This window comes from Sorex fumeus, unplaced genomic scaffold (genome assembly GCF_029834395.1).
Source record: "Sorex fumeus unplaced genomic scaffold, SorFum_2.1 ptg000183l, whole genome shotgun sequence".
Taxonomy (NCBI): Eukaryota; Metazoa; Chordata; class Mammalia; order Eulipotyphla; family Soricidae; genus Sorex; species Sorex fumeus.
In genome coordinates this window covers 7,976,350-7,998,006 of record NW_026606240.1, presented here as the reverse complement: position 1 = coordinate 7,998,006, position 21,657 = coordinate 7,976,350, and the positions used below count along the sequence as shown (strand labels likewise).

The 21,657-nt window shown below is 41.3% G+C and overlaps 1 protein-coding gene across 16 annotated transcripts in view; it reads right to left on the bottom strand.

The window, feature by feature from the left end:
* ANK3 (ankyrin 3) overlaps positions 1–21,657 on the bottom strand; it is a 536,318-nt gene that overhangs the window by 92,841 nt on the left and 421,820 nt on the right. For 14 of the 16 annotated variants that reach the window (XM_056107909.1, XM_056107905.1, XM_056107907.1 and 11 more), the window contains 2 exons: positions 5,913–6,036; positions 543–645 (listed from right to left, as the gene is read on the bottom strand). In XM_056107909.1, coding sequence (XP_055963884.1) covers positions 543–645; positions 5,913–6,036 — 227 coding nt within the window. The remainder of the gene's footprint in view (positions 1–542; positions 646–5,912; positions 6,037–21,657) is intronic. The other 2 variants (XM_056107906.1, XM_056107914.1) reach the window with 1 other exon arrangement.

Below are 21,657 nucleotides of genomic sequence, written 5' to 3'. Positions count from 1 at the left end.
ATCTCTCATCCTCTCAAAACTACATTCTTTTAAGGAGCTACACAAGTACAAAATGAACCAAGCAGAGATTCTGGCAGAACACAAAAAAAATAAAATAAAATAAAATAAAATCACACCCTGAGAAGGTCTACAACAGGCAGCTTTGAAGCTAAGGGATCAAAAAATGACCAAACTAATCTTTAACTACTTTCTAAAAATAACTTTAACAAGTTCCAACATGAATACATAGTTTGCTTAGCAAAATCAAACATTCATATGGATGTTAGCAACTTTAGCTAGCAATTATTAACTCTTTTTAAAGAGCAACTGAAAAATACTTAACACAGACATTACTTATGCCTGTGTTTGCTAGAGGACTTTCTGAGTTTCTTTCTGTGGTACTTTAGAGATTCACCTACAGAAGGGCTATAACTATGGGACAACTGATACTACAAGATTTATAAATGCAAAATAAACATGCATAAATAGTTTTTGTCTTGGAGCAGTGTTTGACTTAATCACATAAGTAAAACTGAACAATCAAAGGTTTTTGAAAGACGTACCTGCTCTTTGGATGGTATGAGAAGTTCTTCAATCATCATACTGTCCCGTGCATAGGAGCTTCTGTTCAAGGTGTAAGACCTATCCGAACTGAAGGAGCGGAGGCTGTTGTATTTACAGTTAACAATTCAAGAGTGGTAGATGATAATGAGATGAATAAAAAAAATTAATGCATGCAACTATGTGAACAAGTAAGATGAATAAAATATCAACAAAAGTTGCTCTATATAAGACATCATCAAAACTCATATCCCTTGTACCCGAGGGACTCGTAACAATCCCATGATCATGTGTTGTTTAATAGAGGGCCAATTAGTGTCAAATCTGCAAGAAAATGAAATGCACGAAGACTGGATGCTTTGCTATGAGAATTGAACAAATATGACATTTGAGAAGAAATGGATGCAACTAGATATTCTGAGAGGTTTTCTGTGTTAAGAATGTGTGATAGTGAGGCTGGAGAGATAGCACAGCGGGTGGGGTGTTTGCTTTGCATGCAGCTAAGCCGGGCTCAATTCCCAGCATCCCATATGGTCCCCTGAGCACCTCCAGGAGTCATTCCTGAGTGTAGAGCCAGGAATAACCCCTCTGTATTGCCAGGTGTGACCCAAAAAGCAAAAAAAAAAAAAAAAGAATGTATGATAGAGTTCGCTTTCTTTCTGGTCCATGACTGCTAGGCAACTGAACTAGTGAATGAGACTCTATGTAAATAGGTTATAAATATTTGGGAACTGGGTATGTGTTTGACCTGTTATAGTTGCTACTCATGTAAAACAAGTATTGTTATAGATACAACCTTGGACTCTCTCCTTTATTTTCATTGTGGAATTCAAAATTCAAATTACATGGATGGTTACTCTCTCTCCTTTGCTCTGCTCTTTTCTCACTCCTTCTGTTGGTCCAGTTTTGCCTCTCTCAAATCCTCTAAACAGTCTCTGATTTTCCTAGAGTGCAAGTTCCCTGATGTCCTGAAGTGTCTTGCACCATGATGACTCCAAACTGAAAATTGAGTAAAGGACTGGAGAAGCCCGGCTCAGTCACAGCATTCTGGTCATCATATGTACACCCACACAGGCTATGCAGCAGGCAGGAACTGCAGATCATCTGAGTCTCAGTGGAGATCTGTGATTCTCCAGCAACTCAGAAGATCAAGGCCATGAGGAGATGCTCTGAGCCCTCTCCCCCTGGCTTCCTCACAAAATCGGGGCAACTTGTCATGAGGTATATTTTCTCTGCCTCTTGTTTGGAATGAGAGGTCTGAGGCTCCTTGGAATGGAGGTGAAGAATCTGAAACCACTTAGATGCAGTCTAGAACTGGTTCCTCAGTAATGGGGTACCCCATAACTGGCATTGCATTGGTGATGTCCTTTTTGTTGTTGTTGTTGCTTTTTGGGTTACACCTGGCAATGCTCAGGGGTTACTCCTGGCTCTGCACTTAGGAATTACTCCTGGCAGTGCTTGGGGGACCATATGGGATGCTGGGAATCGAACCCAGGTTGGCTGTGTGCAAGGCAAAAGCCTGACCCACTATACTACCACTCCAGCCCCTGGTGATGTCCTTCTTGATGTGGAATATTAGACCATGCAAAGGGAGCACAGATCGCTGCATGGGTCAGTAATAACCTTAGTGTGCTGGTGTCTATCTTTGACAGCAGAATCACCTGGGTTTAATTGACAGGAAAAAGTGAAAGAGATAAATAAGAGGAAATGTCTTGTTTTACACAAAACAATGCCTCCTCCCTTTTACATCATTATAGGTTACCCAAAAGTCAGTTTTTTATACATGATCTGAGGGCTCTGGATTACATAAATTATTCTGTGTCTTCATGGATGAGCAACACATTTTTTTCTAGAGTTAGAGCCTTAACTTTACCTAACCTCCAAGGGATCTTTAATGCCCACCCAACCTCCCAATCCTTATGGAGTTGTTAATTTGTTAATTTAGGGAAGACTTAAGTGACTAAGCAAAGCACAGTATTAGAAGCTAGGTATAGGTGCTCCTATCCCCCTTAAAAAATATTAAGCATCTCCCCATGTAGAAGAGCATCTAGAAAGCTGCTCCTGAGCTTTCTGCCCAGTCGAACTCTGCTTTTCTGTTTTATTTTGTTTCATTTGCAAGATTCCCGCCCCCCTTGGTATCACCGTTTCTAGTCTTTAACATCCTCCAGATACAATATGAACTTTCAAAAATCAGAGATCCTCTTTCTACTCACTAACTCAGTGGCATCCAATAGAACATCCTTTGACAACGGTTCTAAATCTTCACTTCAAAATGGTGGCCATGTCTGAACCCTGAGCACCTAGTATAACTGAAGAAACGGACCTGTTTTATTTAAATTTAGCTAACTTTATTTTCATTGGCTTTATGTGCTCCCTATTAGTAAACTAAGTTCTCATCACAACATTCACTTTGTTCCAGTGATGTGTTTAGAGAGTGAGAAATTCTACTGTGCATCGGACATTCAGGTCTTCAAATGAAGGCCCCCAAAGCACGTGTTAAAACTGATGCTATGTGCTTTTTGGGTCACACCCCAGGGATGCTCAGGGGTTATGCCTGGCTCTGCACCAGAAATTACTCCTGGCCCTTCTTGGAGGACCATACGGGAATTGAACCTGGGTTGGCTGCGTGCAAGGCCCTACCCATTGTACTATCGCTCCAGCCCAAGAGTACTTTTATAGTACAGACATTCAGAAGTTTTCTCCAAAGAATTGTATATTCATTTTGATTTATCCTTTTAAATTTCATCTTTTAATTTTGATTTGTTGATATTTTTTCCAACATCCTCCTTCTTCCAAGTACCACTACAGAACAGAGAATTATGAGTTACCAACCAAACCCTGAAACGGTCTTTGGTTTACAAAGTGTCTCAAGTTCTCACTCTTCATTGCTCCAGACAAAATTTATATTAGGCAGATGAAGTCCATTAAGGAGATCAAACTTAATGATGTAATTGACTGAGTAAGATTCAACAGTCTAAATACATTGAAGTTTTTTCAGCTATTAAAATGAGAGATTATTTGCATGGTGGTATGGAATTAACTTGCTTTTAACTAACAAATTGTTTTAACAATTATTTTAATGTCAACTACATTATTTGTAGCCTTCAGTATGGACTAAGTGTTAAACACAGGCAATGTTAGAAAAAAAACACGCCTAAAAAAATTCTACAATTATATAAACATACCTAGAACATCTTAAAATAGCAACCAGCAAATGAAAAAAAAAATTTTTTTTTTTTGCTTTTTGGGTCACACCCGGTGATGCGCAGGGGTCACTCCTGGCTTGGCTCTCAGAATTTACCCCTGGCGGTGCTTAGGGGACCTTATGGGATACTGGGATTTGAACCCGGCTCGTCCACATGCAAGGCAAACACCCTACCTGCTATGCTATCGCTCCAGCCCTTGGAAAACTTTTAAATTAAAACCTTTTCTTTAAAACCAGGGCATTGTCTTCAGTTATTTCATGCACTATACAAACTATGTTAAGGGAAAGAAATGTCTCAAGTATTCACTCAATTTTGCATCACTGACCACTTCTCATACATTTTGCTACTTGCTAATTTTTCCGAGAATCACAAAACAGATTCCAATGCTAAGCGAAAAGAAAAAGTGAAAAGCACATTGAAGCACATCACAGCACATCACAGCACAATGCTGAAGAAAATAAAAATGAGAAAATGCACCAGGGAAGGGCAGCAAAACAATGCCATGTCTTCTTACCTGATCTTGGGACTATTTTAAAATATTTTTTGGAACAAAACAAAAGTAGAAAGCAAAAAAATCAGACAGGGGAAAAAAGAAAAAAAAATGTTTGAATGAGTTACACATCTAATGTAGTCTTTCTTAAATGTTACACTCAGAATATGATACTTGGTAATCTTATCACAATTATTTTAAAATGATTATCAGCTTTATGGTTCTTTAAAATCGTGCCTCTGAGCATAACATAAATTGCCAATGTAAAAAATGAGTCACATATAATAGCCACAAATAATAATGATGCAATCAAAATTAGAAGTGTGAAATTCTTCACACTGTGTCTTGATTAAAAAATGAGAAAATATTCTGGTTTCATATTTCACTTCATGTCAGCTGCTACAATTTTCTCTATGTGATTTGACTGATTTATAGAACACGTGATATATGCTCAAAGGGAGAGAAGATGCTGATTATTAGATTGCAAAAGCTACAGAAACTCAAAATAAAATCTTTCTTGCAGATCCTTTAAGATTTTACATTTTTTTATTTGTAACTTATTGCTACCTGAAACTTTATGGATATTTAACTATGTTCCCCCTTTTACAATGGCATCTATAGCACAGAAAGAGTTTAAGCTCTTTTAGAAATATATTTATAAATCAAAAGTCCTATAAAGTAAAATGAAGTCCCAAGGAACTATTTTAAGAAAAGACTAACTTGAAAAAAATTTTACAACCCATTCTTTGCCCAACCTAGACACCAAGAATAAACTCCCAGGTTTACTTTGTGGGAAGTGACATTAACTATTAGACAATGAAACTTTTTACAACAGATCCTTAAACTATAGGAAAATGTCCTGAGGGCCCTGGCTTAGAAGGTTTAATTATTAGCTTTAAAATAACTTGGCTGTCAGCAAACATGCTGCTAATCCAACCACTGAAGAAAAGAAGTCCCCAAATTCTGCAAAAGATTCTGTTCCTTTTAACTAGAGTAGGATTAAGTGGAACCAACATTTTCCAAATACAAAAGCTTTATGCCTCTGTTTTGAGGATCAAATTTGCCACCATTCTTGGTCTGTGACTTTTGGGAAGTCACTGTTAACACCCCTAACATGTCATTTGTAAATAAATTAATGGTGGAATTTTAGAAGAGATACTGAAATAGAAAGACAATTTTAATAAGAATTTGCATTTTTCCCCCAAGAATGTTCTTTTACATCTGAATCATGCAGTAGAGACTAGGGAATGTAAAATTCTCAAATTTGTGAAATGTAAAATTCCCAAATGAACCAAAAATGACAGACATTTCTTAGTGGTAAATGATTCTTTTCAACACAGAACAAAATTTAATTTTGAAATATGTAACACAGATTGGTTCTCCCAGTTTTGTCAATGAGCTCTTTTGCTGTGATATGCTTGAAGCATGACGGCAAGGTATGGTGAAAAAAGAACAAATGATCAACAAGTTTCGTCACACAAAATCCAGGACTGAAAACTGCACAAGAAAACAGCAGAGCATGTACACTGCATTTGAGAACACCAAATCCACATCCTCCCCCAAAGGGCACATTCTTCAATCATGTAAACTTTAAAAAAAATGAAGTGATTTTTGGTTTTATGACAAATTATGGTGGTTTTTAATTAACTATTAAAAAACCAGCAACAGTGAAATACCTGGCAGAACGGGCTCCCATACTAAAGCCCATGTAACCCTCTGCAGGAAGTGAATCATCGCCCAGTTCCTTAAGGTCCTGTGGCCCAAGGTACTTGTCCGTGTCTCCTGTCATCGCATCTTCACCTGCAAATGCACAAAGCAGCCCCAAATCAGAAGCTTCCCTTTTGAAAATGTATGTTTTCTCTTCTTCTTGTCATCAGCAAATTACCTGCTTTTTCATATTCCTCTGCCCCTACCTCCTGGATAGTCTATGTCAGTGCCATTCAGAAGGACGGAGCTTAAGTAAAGGTTAGTCATAATTTCAAGACTGAATTTCATGTGGCGCCACTGGTCCGGCAATGTCACATCCAAGGGTGAGCCACTGGTGGTCCACACACTGGCATTAAATTGTTAAATAGGAAGAAAAGCTTCTGGTGTTAAGTGTCAATTTAAGTTTTCCCAGCCTCCTGAAACTGCAGCTCCACACTGTCCTCCATCCCACCCACCCCCTCTACAAGCGCCCCTGCCCCCCACCCCCAGCTCCTAAGAAAGGTGTCTTTTACACTGCAAACTAAGAATGGCTTCTTTGTTACTGTTTTCGAAATTTGAAAATAAAACGTGGAGAGGATGAGCCTTTTCTCGAAAGTCTTCTTACATACAGGAGACTTCTCTTTAGCCCTTATGCACCACACTACAAAGTTATTTACTTGAACTCTCTAACTGCTCACTTGAGTCACCTTGGAACACATCAATTTCAAGCTGTTTCTCAGCCTATCAAATTAACAACCCGGCCCAGCTGTGCCAATACTGAAGCCCTATTCGAGAAGCAACATTCCCTTCCACAGTGATCAAATGAGGGTTCAGACTCTAAAAGCAGCACCTTTCCTCCAACTCTCACTACAAAGAGTTAATCATGAAATATTTTTATTAGCTGCATATGCATTACATGACCTCACATGGAAAAACCACATTCCAAGAGTGACAGGGCAGGTTTTTCAGATGTCTGCCCTGTGGGATGTTTCCCATCCTTCTCCGTCTGTAGCAGGGGCTGGGGAAAGTTCCTTCTGCACACACACATACAAACTCCTTTCTACCTCTTTTATTCTCTTTTCTGGACACGAGCTTGGCTATGTAGGAGAGATTTCCATGAGCCTCTATGTTATGTTTTCACAAAGGCAAGTGATTCATCTGTTCCAGATATTTTTTTCCAATTCCTTCATTCAGTGCCAGTTATAATTTCCATTCATTTGGACACAGGAAAACCACAAGTGCTCCGTTTTTAAACGACAAATGAGGTCTAAAAATACACGATCAACTACTGTTTTTGCAAATGTAAAAAAAAAAAAGTAATAATAAACAAATCAACCTTTTTATTGCTACCAAGCACCAAGAGATTTTAAGTAACTACTTGCAGCTAGAGTATTTGCACACTTGCTGCCTATGAAACAAAAACCAAAACAAAAAAAAAAGAAAAAACCCAGTACACACCAAGTACAACTGAAAGAAAGATCTTACTCTGTAGTAAAGCCATTTCCACCAGGCTGGGCTGATCAAACGTTTTCCTGATGTTTCCAGGAATTCCTTAAAGTCGTGATTTAGACTCTCCCTTCAAACCAGACCCAACAAATCAATGCCTGGGTTGTGTCCACCGTCTTCACCACCAAAGCTGAGTTCCTCTCAGCATTTCGGCTTCTCCAAGGCCACTGAGGAATCACACATCTTTTCCCACTCAAGAGTACAAAGCTTTTCGATATTTCAGACCAAATGGGGGAAAAAAGGAAAGAAAAAAATAAAAAAGAAAGAGCAGCAAAACCTGGCAACATTTAATTGAGATTAGAATCCTTTTGATCACTCCGCAGACATCCTTTTAAAGCTCCCTCTGATTGGATTAAAAACTCTTCTGGCAAGCCTCTAGCAGGACAGAATGGTGACATAAAGCGAGCCCTTGGAGTTATTTGTATGTAAATATGAGGACTGGCCGGTGTAGACTTTCAGTAACTTGATACCAGTGCTGGGAGCCGGGTAACCAGGACCGCCTTCAATCTGGGGAGCCCCGAGGTGCCGCGTTTCCAGGCCGTGGACAGGACTCTTCTCCCATGTGGATGCAGAAGCGGCCAATCCAGGTGGAGGGAGAAAACAGGAGAAGGAGGAGAAGAAACGAGGAGCAGGCCGAAGAAAACAAAGAAGTGGCCCCGGTGGCCCAGGAGGGGAGTGGCAGCGAGCTGCAGGCAAACTTTCAACTTTGTTCCCTGCTGGGAACATGGGGAGCCGGGGTTATTTATGGTCCCTGTCAGGTGGAAGGAGGGGAGAGTGAGGCAGAAGGAGGGCCTGCCCTGGAGTCGAGGTTGTGAAACAGTGGGAGGGACCGAGGAAGGGCAGCGATTCCCAGAACTTTCCCAGCAGCTCTGGAGAATCCAAGAAATCCAAGAGTTGGAGAAAAGGAGCAGCAGAGAGGCAAAAAAAAAAAAAAAAAAAAAAAAAAAAACCATGTGGTTGTCGCGATTTAGTTTGGGGACATAAATTGCTTCAACCCTGGAATTGCAAAAAGCACAAACTGCTTCTGTCCCCTGGAGATGTTCTTGGCGAGGAGGCCAAGCCCAAGGGAGTTGGGGTTCGCTGCGGGTCGCGGCTGCGGGTCGCAGGCAGCTCCGGCTCTTCTCTGCTACACTGTATCCCCGCCTTCCGCGCCCTGCTCCGCCCAGCTTAGCTTTTTTTCACCCTCCATTCACGTTCGCTGGGGAGGTCATTTCAATGGCTTCCTCTCCAGAACAGCTGGAGAAGGAGGCTAGGCAAGTGAGTGACGGGTTTTCAAACTGTCTAGCTGAAGTGATGCACTTTGGCATAAGAATGCATCTCAGTAACTACCTAAATCTATCAACTATCAATCTGTACGACTGGAAAACGTGGAGACCAAATTTGCCTTTTCTACATAAATGCATAAATAGATAAGCAAATGAATGACTCGTCTAATAGTAAGATTATCTAATATCCCATGCTTTGAGAGTCTGGCAGTATCGCAAATATATGAGAATCCCTATACAATGCCTGGTAGCACTGTAGCACTGTCCTCCCCATTGTTCATCAAGTTGCTCGAGCGGGCACCAGTAACATCTCCATTGTTAGACTTGTTGTTACTGTTTGGCATATCAAATATGCCCCAGCAGCTTGCCAAGCACTGCCATGCGGGTGGGATACTCTCAGTAGTTTGCCAGGTTCTCTGAGAGGGGTGGAGGAATCAAACCCCGGTTGGCCGTGCTTAAGGCACTATGCCTGGTATGGACAGAAAATATTCTCAAGTTCCACCTTCCCTCCTCTCCCACCAAAATGATAATAATAGTCCTGCTTTATACTGAATAGATTCCTGATTGAAATGGAGAAAATGCCTGAAAGTTAATCTTTCTACACCTGCATATAAAATCCAAGCTTAGAGAAAAGCATTTATCAATGACTGTCACTCAGGTAAACTTTGGACAGTTACATTTAAAGTTTGTTTCCCATGGCTTCTCAGCCCCTGTGTTATACAGAATTATTTTTATTATTACAATGTCTAAACGCTTTCAATTTTTAACTATTACAAAGGGTATCCTCTCTTAACGGAAGTGTTCCCCTCTTCTTCACCTGAATTACTTATACAAATTGAAACTGTCCATTCTTCACTTACCACCATAATTTTTCTCACATGGGTTAATCAGAATGTGATTCCCACCCCCAACCCCCTTTATTTTTCTTTTTGGGTCACACCCGGTGATGCTCAGGGGTTACTCCCGGCTTTGGGCTCAGGAATTACTCTTAGCAGTATTCCTTATAAGAGTATCTGTTTAGTCTCTTCCACTAGATGGTGAGAGCCCCTAGATTAAGAACCAAAATTTTCTAGCCCTAGGGATTGCAATTGCCACAAAAATACTTCCATAATTCATGACAGTTTTTATTAAAGATGCTGGTGCCTTTGGTCCCGGCAACCTGCCATTTAACAAGCCAAAACAATGCGGCACTCTTATCATAGATCAAGGGTGAAAGTGATGGACTGACATGCAGTATGATTTCAATAAAAGGAAGTTTCATTCTTCTCTTCTGGAAGTTAATAAACTTGTTCAGGGGAGCCATTTTTATTGTTAAAAAAATTAAAATGATAGCACCTGGGGGTATGATACCACCAGCAGGTAAATCTGTACCTGTGAGGTGAGTACATCAGCAGCCTGATGGCACCTTCAGACTTCCAGATACCCCAAAATTGCTGCCTTTGGCCAGACCCCAAAAACTTGGGGCAAAGCTTACCAAGAAAGTAAACGGCCAAAAGTTAGGTATGTGGGAGACACACCCACAAACCACGTCTGGCTCAGCTATATAATTGGAGGCATGGCCTCTCTGGTTCTTGATCAAACTGCTTAACGGCCATGATCCCAGAGACTCAGAAACAAATCTCGAAATCCACAGCTTTTAACAGAAATGAGTCCTGTCCCTGTAGTAGATTACTGGCACTGGGTCAACCCAGGTGGGAATAGGTTTCGTGCCTTGGCCTGTTCCCCCTGGCGGCCCGGTGGCCACCATCCTCCAGAGGCCACTGAACAGTCAGGTTTGGGCCCACCTGGGGCCTTACGGGATGGGGGTGGAGCCAGCCCTTTCCTCCCCCACCCCCACCCCAACCAGACCTCAAGTTATCGCCCACGAACGGCCTCTCTAGCTCCTGATCAAGCTGCTTAATGGCCATGATCCCAGAGACTCAGAAACAAATCTCGAAACCCAGCGGCTTTTGGCAGAAATGCCTGTGGACCCCACAGTAGGTTACTGTCGCCAGGCCACCCCAGGGGGGGAAAGGGTGGTGTCACTTCACCTGCTCCCCCTTGGGGGGTCGGTGGCCGCCATCTTCCAGAGGCCATTGGACAGTCATGTTTGGGCCTGAAGTGATGAGACATGCGGGGACTCATGGGATGGGGGTGGAGCCAGCCCTTTTCTCCCCGTCCCAACGAGACCCTGAGTTGCTGACCACAAACAGCCTTTCTGGCTCCTGATCAAGCTGCTTAACGGCTGTGATCCAAGAGACTTCAGGAACAACTCTCAGAACCCAACAGGTTTTTGCGGAAATCCCTCCAGACTTAATTGTTAAAATTTCAGAATTTCAAAATCACGTGGCCACTACTGCAGCCCTGTGACATCGTACGTTATTCATGACCAGCAATAGAAAACAAATGGTCTACTCTTGCCTTTTCAGCAGATCTGAGTGTTGGGGTAAAATCCCAAATAATAATGGTGGGTCTGGTGTCAAAATATTGAATGTAATCAAAGTAGAGAGAGAGTAATGTGGAAATCATCTGCCCCACAGGTAGGGGGAGGGTGCAGAATGGGGGTATACTGAGGTTTTTGGGGGTGGAGAATGGGCACTGATGAAGGTACGAGTGTATCATTGTATGACTGAGACTTAAACCCGAAAGCTTTGTAACTGCTCTCATGGTGATTCAATAAATAAAATTATAAAAAATGAAAAAAAAAAGTAAGGTGGAGTTCATGCCCAATTCAATCAGCTAATCAGTGGCTGAATAAATAGCCGTACTCCTACATAAAATAAATACATAAATAAATAGGAAAAAATAAATAAAATGATAGCACCATGTAGTACAGAAGTTCAAGGCAGGGTCAGAGAGAGAACACAGGGGGCATGTTGCTTGCCTTGCCTTCTGTTGAACCTGGTTTGATCCCGGGAACCACTTATGTTTCCCTGAGCACTGTCAGGGTCCCTCCTGAGGACAGTGCCAGAAATAGCTCTTAAGCAATGCCAAGTGTGGCCCAAAACCCCTTCCTCCCCCCAAAAAAGTTCAAGACAGATATATGAAAAGATATCATGGTATGAGATACCAAATCAACCCCAGTATCCCAGCCATCCTAACTGAAGTGACAAGTATTTGAAACAGAACACCACGCTGCATATTACTCCTGCCTTTTCTGCTAACACAATCTCATGAACCAAAGAGGTGATACACTGGTTGGTTGAGGAATCCTTAATAGAGGGATAAAATTCCAAAGACTAGGCAATGTTTAAAATTGAACACTGAACCCAAATCAACCCCAATTTCACTATTCACCAAATAGTAAAAGCTGTTGAGAGGCACAGAATTCTTTCTCTCTCCTTTCTTGTCACCTATCAAGGTGAGGTTATGAGATTTTCCTGTACAAATATCCATTCAAAGAACCATTAGTGGTATCTCCCAAGCAACATAACAAAATAAAATCATTTTTGTTCTCTTTCAAACAAAACAGAACTGGAGAAACAGTACAGGGGTAAAGGGACTTTCCTTGCATACAGCTAACCCTGGTTCAATCCCTTGCACTGCATATGGTCCCCTGAGCACTGCCAGGAATGAACTCTGAGGACAGAGCCAGAAATAAGCCCTGAGCACAGCTGAGCACCCCCCAATAATAATAAGCATAAAGAAAAGAAAAAATTTTCAAATGATGGTGTCAAATACATGTGTCCTCATTAGTTTCTAGATTCCACGTCAACGGTCCAGTATCAGTACACAGTGGAACATATTTAGCACATCTTCATAATTTTTTTTTTGCTTTTTGAGTCACACCCGGCTATGCACAGGGGTTACTCCTGGCTCATTCACTCAAGAATTACCCCTGGCGGTGCTCGGGGGACCATATGGGATGCTGGGAATCAAACCTTGGGTCAGCCACGTGCAAGGCAAATGCCCGACCCGCTGTGCTATTGCTCCAGCCCCATAATAATCTTTTATTATGCTTAGCAGTAATAGCATTGGTAGGAGCAGGGTAGTGTCACTTGTCTATGCTCATGGTTTACTCCTGGTTCTATAATCAAGGATCACTTCTGGCAGAGCTTTGAGGGACCACGTGCACATGTGGTACGGGGGATCTAACCCAGGTCAGCCACTTACCCACTGTACTATAGCTCCGGCCCCCAAGAAAAGTATTATTTAGTAAAGCTCTTTACAAAGTTCTTCGGTAAAGTTTATCAAGTTATATTTCAGCAAGTATGCTAAACATGCTGAATTCCTCTGCTAAAATAATTTTTTTCCCTCAAACTATGTAGTTGGGAAGGGGAGTGGGGAGCACTCCTTTGATGTTCAAAGATTCCTCCTGGCTCTGAACTCAGGAATTATTTATGGCTATGCTCACGGGACCATATATTAAATCTGAGTGGGTTGTGTGCAGGGCAAGCACCCTACCCTCTGCACTCTCTGCAACTCCTAGAAACTACGTATTTGTATCATTAAAAAGTTAAAATCAATGTACAAAACACAAAAAAATTAACAGTAGATAATATTCAAATTACTTGGGATTTAAAGAAACTAAGTAGGAAAAAATAAAGAACACAATCTCTATTCTCGGTATACATGTCTACTGATTTACTAGGTACTTATAAGACAATTTATCAAATCAAGAAGCTATTCAACAAATTGCAGAAGGCTTATATTTACTATTACTTGTTCCCCCAAAAGTGGTTTTTTTGAACAATACATAGCAAAGAAAGAAAATGAAAATTGCTGGGAAAAAGAACCACTTCCATTTCTAACCAACATGATAGGATAAGATGAAATCACAGTATTTTAATCAACTCTAGTATTTATTGAGCATTTACTATATTCAGACATTATCTGTTCCGAGTCATTATTCCCTCAAAATATAATTTGTCTACATTTGAAGTAAAAACAGTCATAATGGCAAACTAAATAATCCAATATCCCTTAGACATAAGGAAATTTGGATTTGAAATGAACTCATTTGTAGAGAGGCCTCTACTTTTACTGCAAGATGCTAGTTATAGACAACTTAGAAAACTATTGAGTAATTGATAATGTAATCTCCCTTCAAGTAAGTTGTGTGTGTTTCATATCCTCTATTTACAATAGTGCATGGTGTACTGTAAATGCTCAATAAGTACGTAAAGAATTTGATTTCAGTAATAAATACATAGATAAAGAATTTAATTTCAGTGATTGCCTTTGGTGACAGTGATTATTTGATGCAGTGAGGAGGAAGGTGGAGACTTACTTTTCACTGTCAACTCTTGTACCTTGGGAATTTTATACCATGTGCATCTACCACCTATTTAAAAAATGTGTAAAATTAACAAAACAAAATAAAATAAAATACAAACACTACAGGTAAGTCATATAGGTTGCATATTCCACAGAGCAGGAAAGGTGTTTGAACACAGAGGTCTGACAGATAGGGGCAACTGTGGAGAGGAAACTCTTTACTTAATGACATGTGACCTTACTTACCTCTCTAAAAGGTGGAATGGAAAAAATGTATTAACAGGGCAGGATGAAAGACTTATTAATTAGCTATTATGAGTAAACTTCCAATGCTATACAACAATCTGTAGGATACATAAGAATTGCCCAGAAACTTGCATTTTTAACATGTTACAGAGTGATTCTGATGTTGCTGGTCTGGACACTGTAGAGTGAGAACCACTGGTCAAGGACCTTAGAAAAAATGAAAGTTATCTCTCAGCTCTATTAACTCTGCAGAACAAATTCTCTATTTCCCCCTAGGTAATTACTATCCTGAATTAATTGAACACAGTGCTTCTCAGTTTTCCACAACAAATTTTTATCACCTGAGAACCTTCTTCAAATGTATGTGCTGATTCCATAGGTCTAGTGGAGGTTCTAAAAACCTTTCAGAAAAAAAATCACTCAGCGCTCCCTTGAAAATCTTCCTTTTGTAAGAGAACAGAGTGTCCCCCAATTATGCCTAAGGCTACTATTATCCTTCAGGATAGTTCCATTGCTCTCCTGGGGAGTAGTATCATCCTCTTTGTGAGGGGAAGAGGGGGAGGAAGTTTAGGGAAGACCCCAGAGTCTACTTACACTACAAGTTCTGAAGACCAGTGGAGGGTCCCTGGGCTAGGAGTTGGGTTATAAGTATAGCCAATTACTACTGCTCCTGAGGCATTTGATTTCTAGTAGAAAAGAGAAAACCAAAGTACAAGCAAGCATGCAAATCCTGAACCACTACTCCTGCATGTTTAGTGTGCTGTACGTGCTAAGGGCTATGATAACCAAAGAGTACATATGCGTGTACGTATCTATGTATTCATATCTCACGTCATCTTCAACTCTACGAAGCAGGCACTATTCTTCCCCTTAGAGATGAAGAAACAGACTCAGAAAAAAAATCAGCTATTTATAAAAAATCCATGTGTCTAGTTGATAGAAGCATTGATAGAAGCATTGGATTAGAACCCATTAGAACACTTGTCATGTTGCAGAATTTTATTCATTTTTTAAGACCATCCCCAGTGGTGCTCAAAGCTTGTTCCTGGCTCTTTACTATCACTGTGGCCAAGGCTTGGGGGACCACCTGCAGTGCCAAGGATAGAACAAGGTTGGCCACACACAAGGCAAGTGCCTTGTACTACTGCTCTGGCCAAATGGAAGCACTTAACCACTACTAATAATGACAGGAAAATAAGGGCATGACAAAGTGCTACCAGAACTCAGAGGAGGAGGGTGCCACATTTGACCAAGAGGAGCTGACAGATATTGAATGCAGGCCATGAGAGTAATAAGTGAAGAGAACGAGAAATTGGAGGTTTTGCAATGTTGAGCAAAGTATTTACATGTTGTCCTGTAAATACTCTAAAATCTCAAAGAGAGGCTGTTCTCACCACGTGTAAGTCACGATGTGGTGTGAGATCTAATTCTTCACTTTCCACTTGTCCCCTTTCTGTTGTGTAGGAGGGGGCATTGGGGAGGGGGGCGGGTAGGTGGCTCATAGAACCCTTTTTCAGCGTTCTCTGGAAATGGCAGTTTTTTCCTCCAAAACATAAACAGAGTGCTGAAACAGAACTTTCCTTCCTTTCCCCAAATATGTGAGAGCAGTGAAGCAGAATGAGAAAATGGGTAGATGAGCCTGGGTAAAACAGGTGGTCCGAGATAGGCTGCAGAACTGAGGGCCATGCACAGTGCCGACAACTTCATTCTTTCTTTCCTTCCAGCTGCAGGTGCTCATGTGTTCCCAGTTTTGTAAGTGGCCAAAAAGGAATCAGCATGCATGACAAAGTTTGTAACCTCATAACTAGCAACAAATTCTTGTTCACTCTCCCCTTAACAGCACCCTTTCTATTCCGGGCTGATTTCATTTTAATAGTCCAAAGTCTATTTTATCTTTCACCCTTAAAAATTGTTCAACTCTGGGGCTGGAGCAACAGCACAGCGGGTAGGGCGCTTGCTTTGCACGTGACCAACCTGGGTTTGATCCCCAGCATCCCATATGGTCCTCCGAGTACCCCCAGGGGTGGTTCCTGAGTGAAGAGCCAGGAGTAACCCCTGGGCATCGCTGGGTGTGACCCAGAAAGGAAAAAAAATCGTTCAACTCTGTGCTTAGGTGTAAGTAAAAAAAAAAACAAACACCTATAGCTGTTTTACTGCCATTGCCATTTTAGAAACTAGATGTAGTTTCTAAAGTAAGCATGTATGACTCAGTCTTGGAACTCTCCCAGATGTAGCAATGATAAACATCCCCTGTGATCTTGGTCGGGTTAATAAACAAACCCATCACAGAAAAGAAGAATTCCGTATCTTCTTCGTGAAGTGGTAGAAAAGAAGACATGGGGGCAGACACTATAGTTTGTTTTCACTCTTATCCATGCTCCTGTAAACTACTTCAGAAATTCCCCTCTGTTGCCTATGTAAGATTTTACATTATACCTTGAGATGGTCAGACGAACACCTAAGACTAAGGGACAGAATGCAGATGGAAAGGAGTGCGAGGTGACTTCCAGTGTACTTATGATCTAAAAACCTTTGCCACTTGAAAAGGAACTTAGGTGATTAATAAATTACAAGTTGCAAAGCAGCCCTGTTCAGGTGGCACTAAAATGTTGGTTCTTGCTTACAGAGAAATTCAGTGGCTATATTCAGGTATGAGCAATAGCACAGCGGGTAGGGCATTTGCCTTGCACGTGGTAGACCTGGATTCAATTCCTCCGCCCCTCTTGGAGAGCCCGGCAAGCTAGTGAGAGTATCTCGTCCTCATGGCAAAGCCTGGCAAGCTACCCACAACGTATTCAATATGCCAAAAACAGCAACATCAAGTCTCACAATTTGTTGTGAGATGTTACTGGTGCCCGCTCGAGCAAATGGATGAACAACAGGAGGACAGTGACAGTGATATTCAGGTATAATGAATGGAAAAAACAGTGCCAATCGGTTCTTCCATTCATTATTGGTTCACTCTTTGTCTAGGCTAAAATTCAAATACAGACCCTTACTTTTGGCTCTTCCTTACCGAGTTGTGTAAGGAAGGATCAGGAACACGCTCACTGTCCCCAGGGACAGAGATGTCATTAGGATGGTGGTCACTTTGGAGGTGAGAATTGAGACTCTTCTACCCAAACTACCTCTCATTGTGCAGTTTCTGACACACACCTAAAAGATGTGTCCATACAAGGCTAATACAGTGGACCTGAAGCCAGTTCTCATCATCCCTGCAGTCCGGCCCCTGTGCTGAGCTCACCCCTTACCATTTGTAGTATCTTTCCTTGGGTCCTTGGCCTCATTGTGTTCCCAGCTGCCCACAGCCCTGTCTTTTCCTGAACCACACTGATGAGGTCCGACTTTTTCTTTTTTCTTTTGTGTTTTTTTTTCTTTTTGGGGGTCACACCCAGCGATGCACAGGGGTTACTCCTGGGTCACGCACTCCTGGGGGACCATATGGGATGCTGGGAATCGAACCCGGGTCGGCTGCATGCAAGGCAAATGCCCTACCTGCTGTGCTATCACTCCAGCCCCTGTCTGACTTTTTTTGCTGTTATTAAAGATCCCAGTGTGAGAAGTCAGGAACTAGGGATGGTAAGATTAGGAGTCACCCCTACGGGCAGCAAATCAGCCTCCTCAGCATTAAAATAAGTGTGTATGAGTATGCATGGATGTGTGTGCATGTGTGTATGTGTGTGTGCGCGTGCACGCACACACACATGCATGATATGTGCAGGAGGAAGAGAGAATATTCAAAACTACAACTATTTTAGGACTAATGAAAAATAACTGGATGTGTTCTCGATCAGAAGCATGCTAATTCCTTCCCATCTTTGAAGTATGTTCTTTCTATGCATTTGTTCCATGGGGCTACTCATGGAACATGCTGCCACAGCTTCTTGGAAAAACAGAGGCACACTCACTACATTAGCACTACTCTGTGTCTAAATCTTTGATGTCATGGCAGCTGCTGGGCCACCAGGAAGATGATAGTCCCCAGACGCCACAGGGGAGTGAGCCGTGGCTTTGGCTGGAACACACTCTTGGCAGTTTCCTCTCTCTGCTGCGCTCCACTGCCTCGATGTCCCTTTGTGCTTTCTCCTTTTCCTTCTCTACCAGGGTTTTTCCTTGAACTGCTTCACTCTCTGTGCTCTGCCAGGGAGTCCCCATACTGGCCAGTACTTGCTTCATGAGCCTGTAAACTGAGCTCCCATGTGGAGTCTTAAATGTCCCCTGTCTGCAACATTCTGACCAGAGCATCTTTTAAACTCAGAACATAGTTCATTCTATTCCCCCTTCCCCCACTGAAATTTTTGTTTACTCCTGTCGCCACAATTGTATGCTATGTGCAAATTCTATTTCTTAATATGATTTTCTTTTTAAATCCTATAGTAATCTTTCGTCCTTCTTTTCAGGTTCAGAGGTACCAGGGACCACCAAAACTGCACCTGGTGCATACCTGGAATTCACTCAGTACAGAGGAACAAACTCTGGATTCTACACATACAAGAGTTCCAGCACTCTGAACTGTCTCCCAGTGCCCTTTTTTCTCTTTCTGCATTTTCTTTTTGCCTTTTTTTGGGTCACATCTGGCGATGCACAGGGGTTATTCCTGACTCTGCACTCAGGAATTACTCCTGGTGTTGCCTGGGGACCATATGGGATGCTGGGAATTGAACCTGGGTTGGCGGCATGCAAGGCAAATGCCCCACCCACTGTGCTATTGCTCCAGCCCCTCTTTCTGCATCTTTTTGAATAGAAAAGAGCCAAAAAACTAAATTCAGATTCTATCCTCAGGGCTGGAGAGATAGTAGAGTGTTCTGGACTACCTTGCATGCAGCCGATCTAGATTCGATCCCCAGCAAGCCATTAGGTCCTCCAAGTCCCACAAGAGTGACCCCTGATAACACTAAGTCGAGGATGGTTGGAGGAATTGTTTGGGATGGGAGATGTGCGTTGAAGGTAGATAAAGGACCAAACAGGATAACCTCTTAGTATTGCAGACCATAATGCCCAAAAGTAGAGAGAGAGTATGGGGGAAATTGTCTGCGATAGAGGCAGGGGGAGGGTTGGAAAGGGGAGTTATACTGGGGACATTGGTGGTGGAGAATGTGCACTGGTGGAGGAATGGGTGTTTGATCATTGCATGACTGAAATCCAAACATAAAAGTTTTGTAACTGTATCTCATGGTGATCCAATAATAAAAAAATAAAAATTAAAAAAAATTAAAAAGTGACCCCTGAATTTTGAGCTAGGAATAAGTCTTGACACTGCTGGGTGTGCCCCCCCACAAACAACAACAACAACAACAACAACAAATCAAATTCTACTCTCTGACTACACCAACCTGAGTAGTATTTTGAGTTTTAGATTCTTAATGTAAATTATGACTAGTAAAATTTTAACTGAGGCCTTAAATTAACATGGAATAGTTAGGGATGGGCTGGAGTGATAGCACAGTGGTAGGGCGTTTGCCTTGCGCACAGCCAGCCAGGCCAAGCTGGGATCGATTCCTCTGCCCCTCTCAGAGAGCCCGGCAAGCTACTGAGAGAATCTTGCCTGCGTGACAAAGCCTGGCAAGCTGCCAGTGATGTAGTCAATATGCCAAACACAGTAACAACAAGTCTCAAAATGGAGACATTACTGGGCCCACTGGAGCAAATCGATGAACAATGGGAGGACAGTTAGGGATGAGAGTAGTGGCAACAATGTTCTCAACTATTTTGGCAAAATTAAGTGAAGATAACAAGTATTTATTGAGTATTTATTGTAAATACTAGATAACTAGTATTTATTGAGCTATATAAGCTAAGCACCATTAAAATTTTATGATATCCAATGGTTATCAGGCACTTGTCTAAATTTCCAAGCAACACTAATGTTTGAGTAGGGGTTAAGGATAGAGGTATGAATAAAAGCCACAGTATGATCTCAATGAAGTTTTTTCAAATCGCTAGAACTGTTTTCTGCATCTATAAAATGGCACTAACTTAGAGGTTGACAATATGGGCTGAATGACATAATGTTTGAAACATCTGCAGCTTAGCACATCACCATGTAACTGGCAGGTACTTGGTTGATGGTATTGAAAGTGTTCATTTGCATTAGATCCTCTGGAAGGGCAGAGATCCAAGTAAAGTGTGGAGTTAGGGCAGTTGAAGGAAGACCCAGAAATGAGAGCCTGTATGTATATGTGTTGAAAGCTTTAACAGACATAAGACAACTCTGGTCCTATGGAGCAAACAGTCTAGTTTGAAAAAAGACAAAAATGAACCACAAGTTGGCAAATTCAAGTTCCTGGGCCGAATCCAGCCTCCCACCTCTTTTTATAAACAAGTTTTATTACCACATAACCATGCCGAGCTTGTTAGGCATTGTCTCACTCAGTGCTTTCCTACTCTAAAGGCAGAGCTGAATACTTGGGACAGAGACTGACATCTGACATCCCATGTCCCTATATCCCTATGCCTTCTCCTTAACCATTTCATCATTATTTTCATTTCTGAAAATCCAGAAATAATTACCACTGGTTCTTTACTGGAAAACTTTGCTGCCCCCTGATTTTAAATGACTAGTATGTAGAGATGAATTTACTAGGATGAAATAAGAAAGTATAATGAGAGAAACAGGGAAAAGAGGTAGAAGGTGCCATCCACCACAGAAATAACTTAAGTTTTATTTTAAATGCCACATAAAACCTCGAGGGAATTTTTGTTTGATGCTTGTATTTGTACTATTTGAGTTGTATCTGCATTGTTTGAAGGCTACTTTTATCATAAAATATCACTGCCACAGATGAGTACATACATTTTAACAAATTGTTATATAGCAAAGGCCATCTGGGACTGAGATGCAGTACAGGAATGAAGATGCTTGCTTTGCAATGCAGGTAACTAGCATTTTATCCCCAGCATCACTTCTGATTCCCCTGAGCATCACTAGGGAATCACTCCTGAGCACAGAACCAGGTATAGAACCTGAATCCAGTGGGTATGGCACAAACACCTCCCCAACAACCCCAAATTAAAGAGCATCTAGGGTTCAAACTCAAGTGTCAGTTCATCAAATGTATCCCATATCCCTATATCCCTATGCCTTTTCCTTAACCATTTCACCATTATTCTTTTTATTGCTGGTTTTAAAATTTTCAAATAAACTATCTAATGTAGTATTCCTAGCTTAGTGCTACTTGCTTTGATCAACTTTATTGTCTTCGCCTAACCTACAACCTAGCAACCACATTTCTATACCCTACAGGACTGTATGCAAAGTGTACCAGGAAACATAGATAAGAAGGCTTTGTAGTAGGTTAATTTGCACGTCTCAAATTAGAAACAATCCAAATTTCTAAACAATCCAAACAGTAGAACAGAACTTAATTATGGTGTAGACATGTAACAAACATTACAAAAAAATGAAATGAATAAATTATAAATGCAATAACACGAATGATTCTTAATCTAAGTTTTGAAGGGTTTTTAAGCTGGGGAATGTGATCACATATGATGAATTTCTATTTTATTTTAAAATTTATAT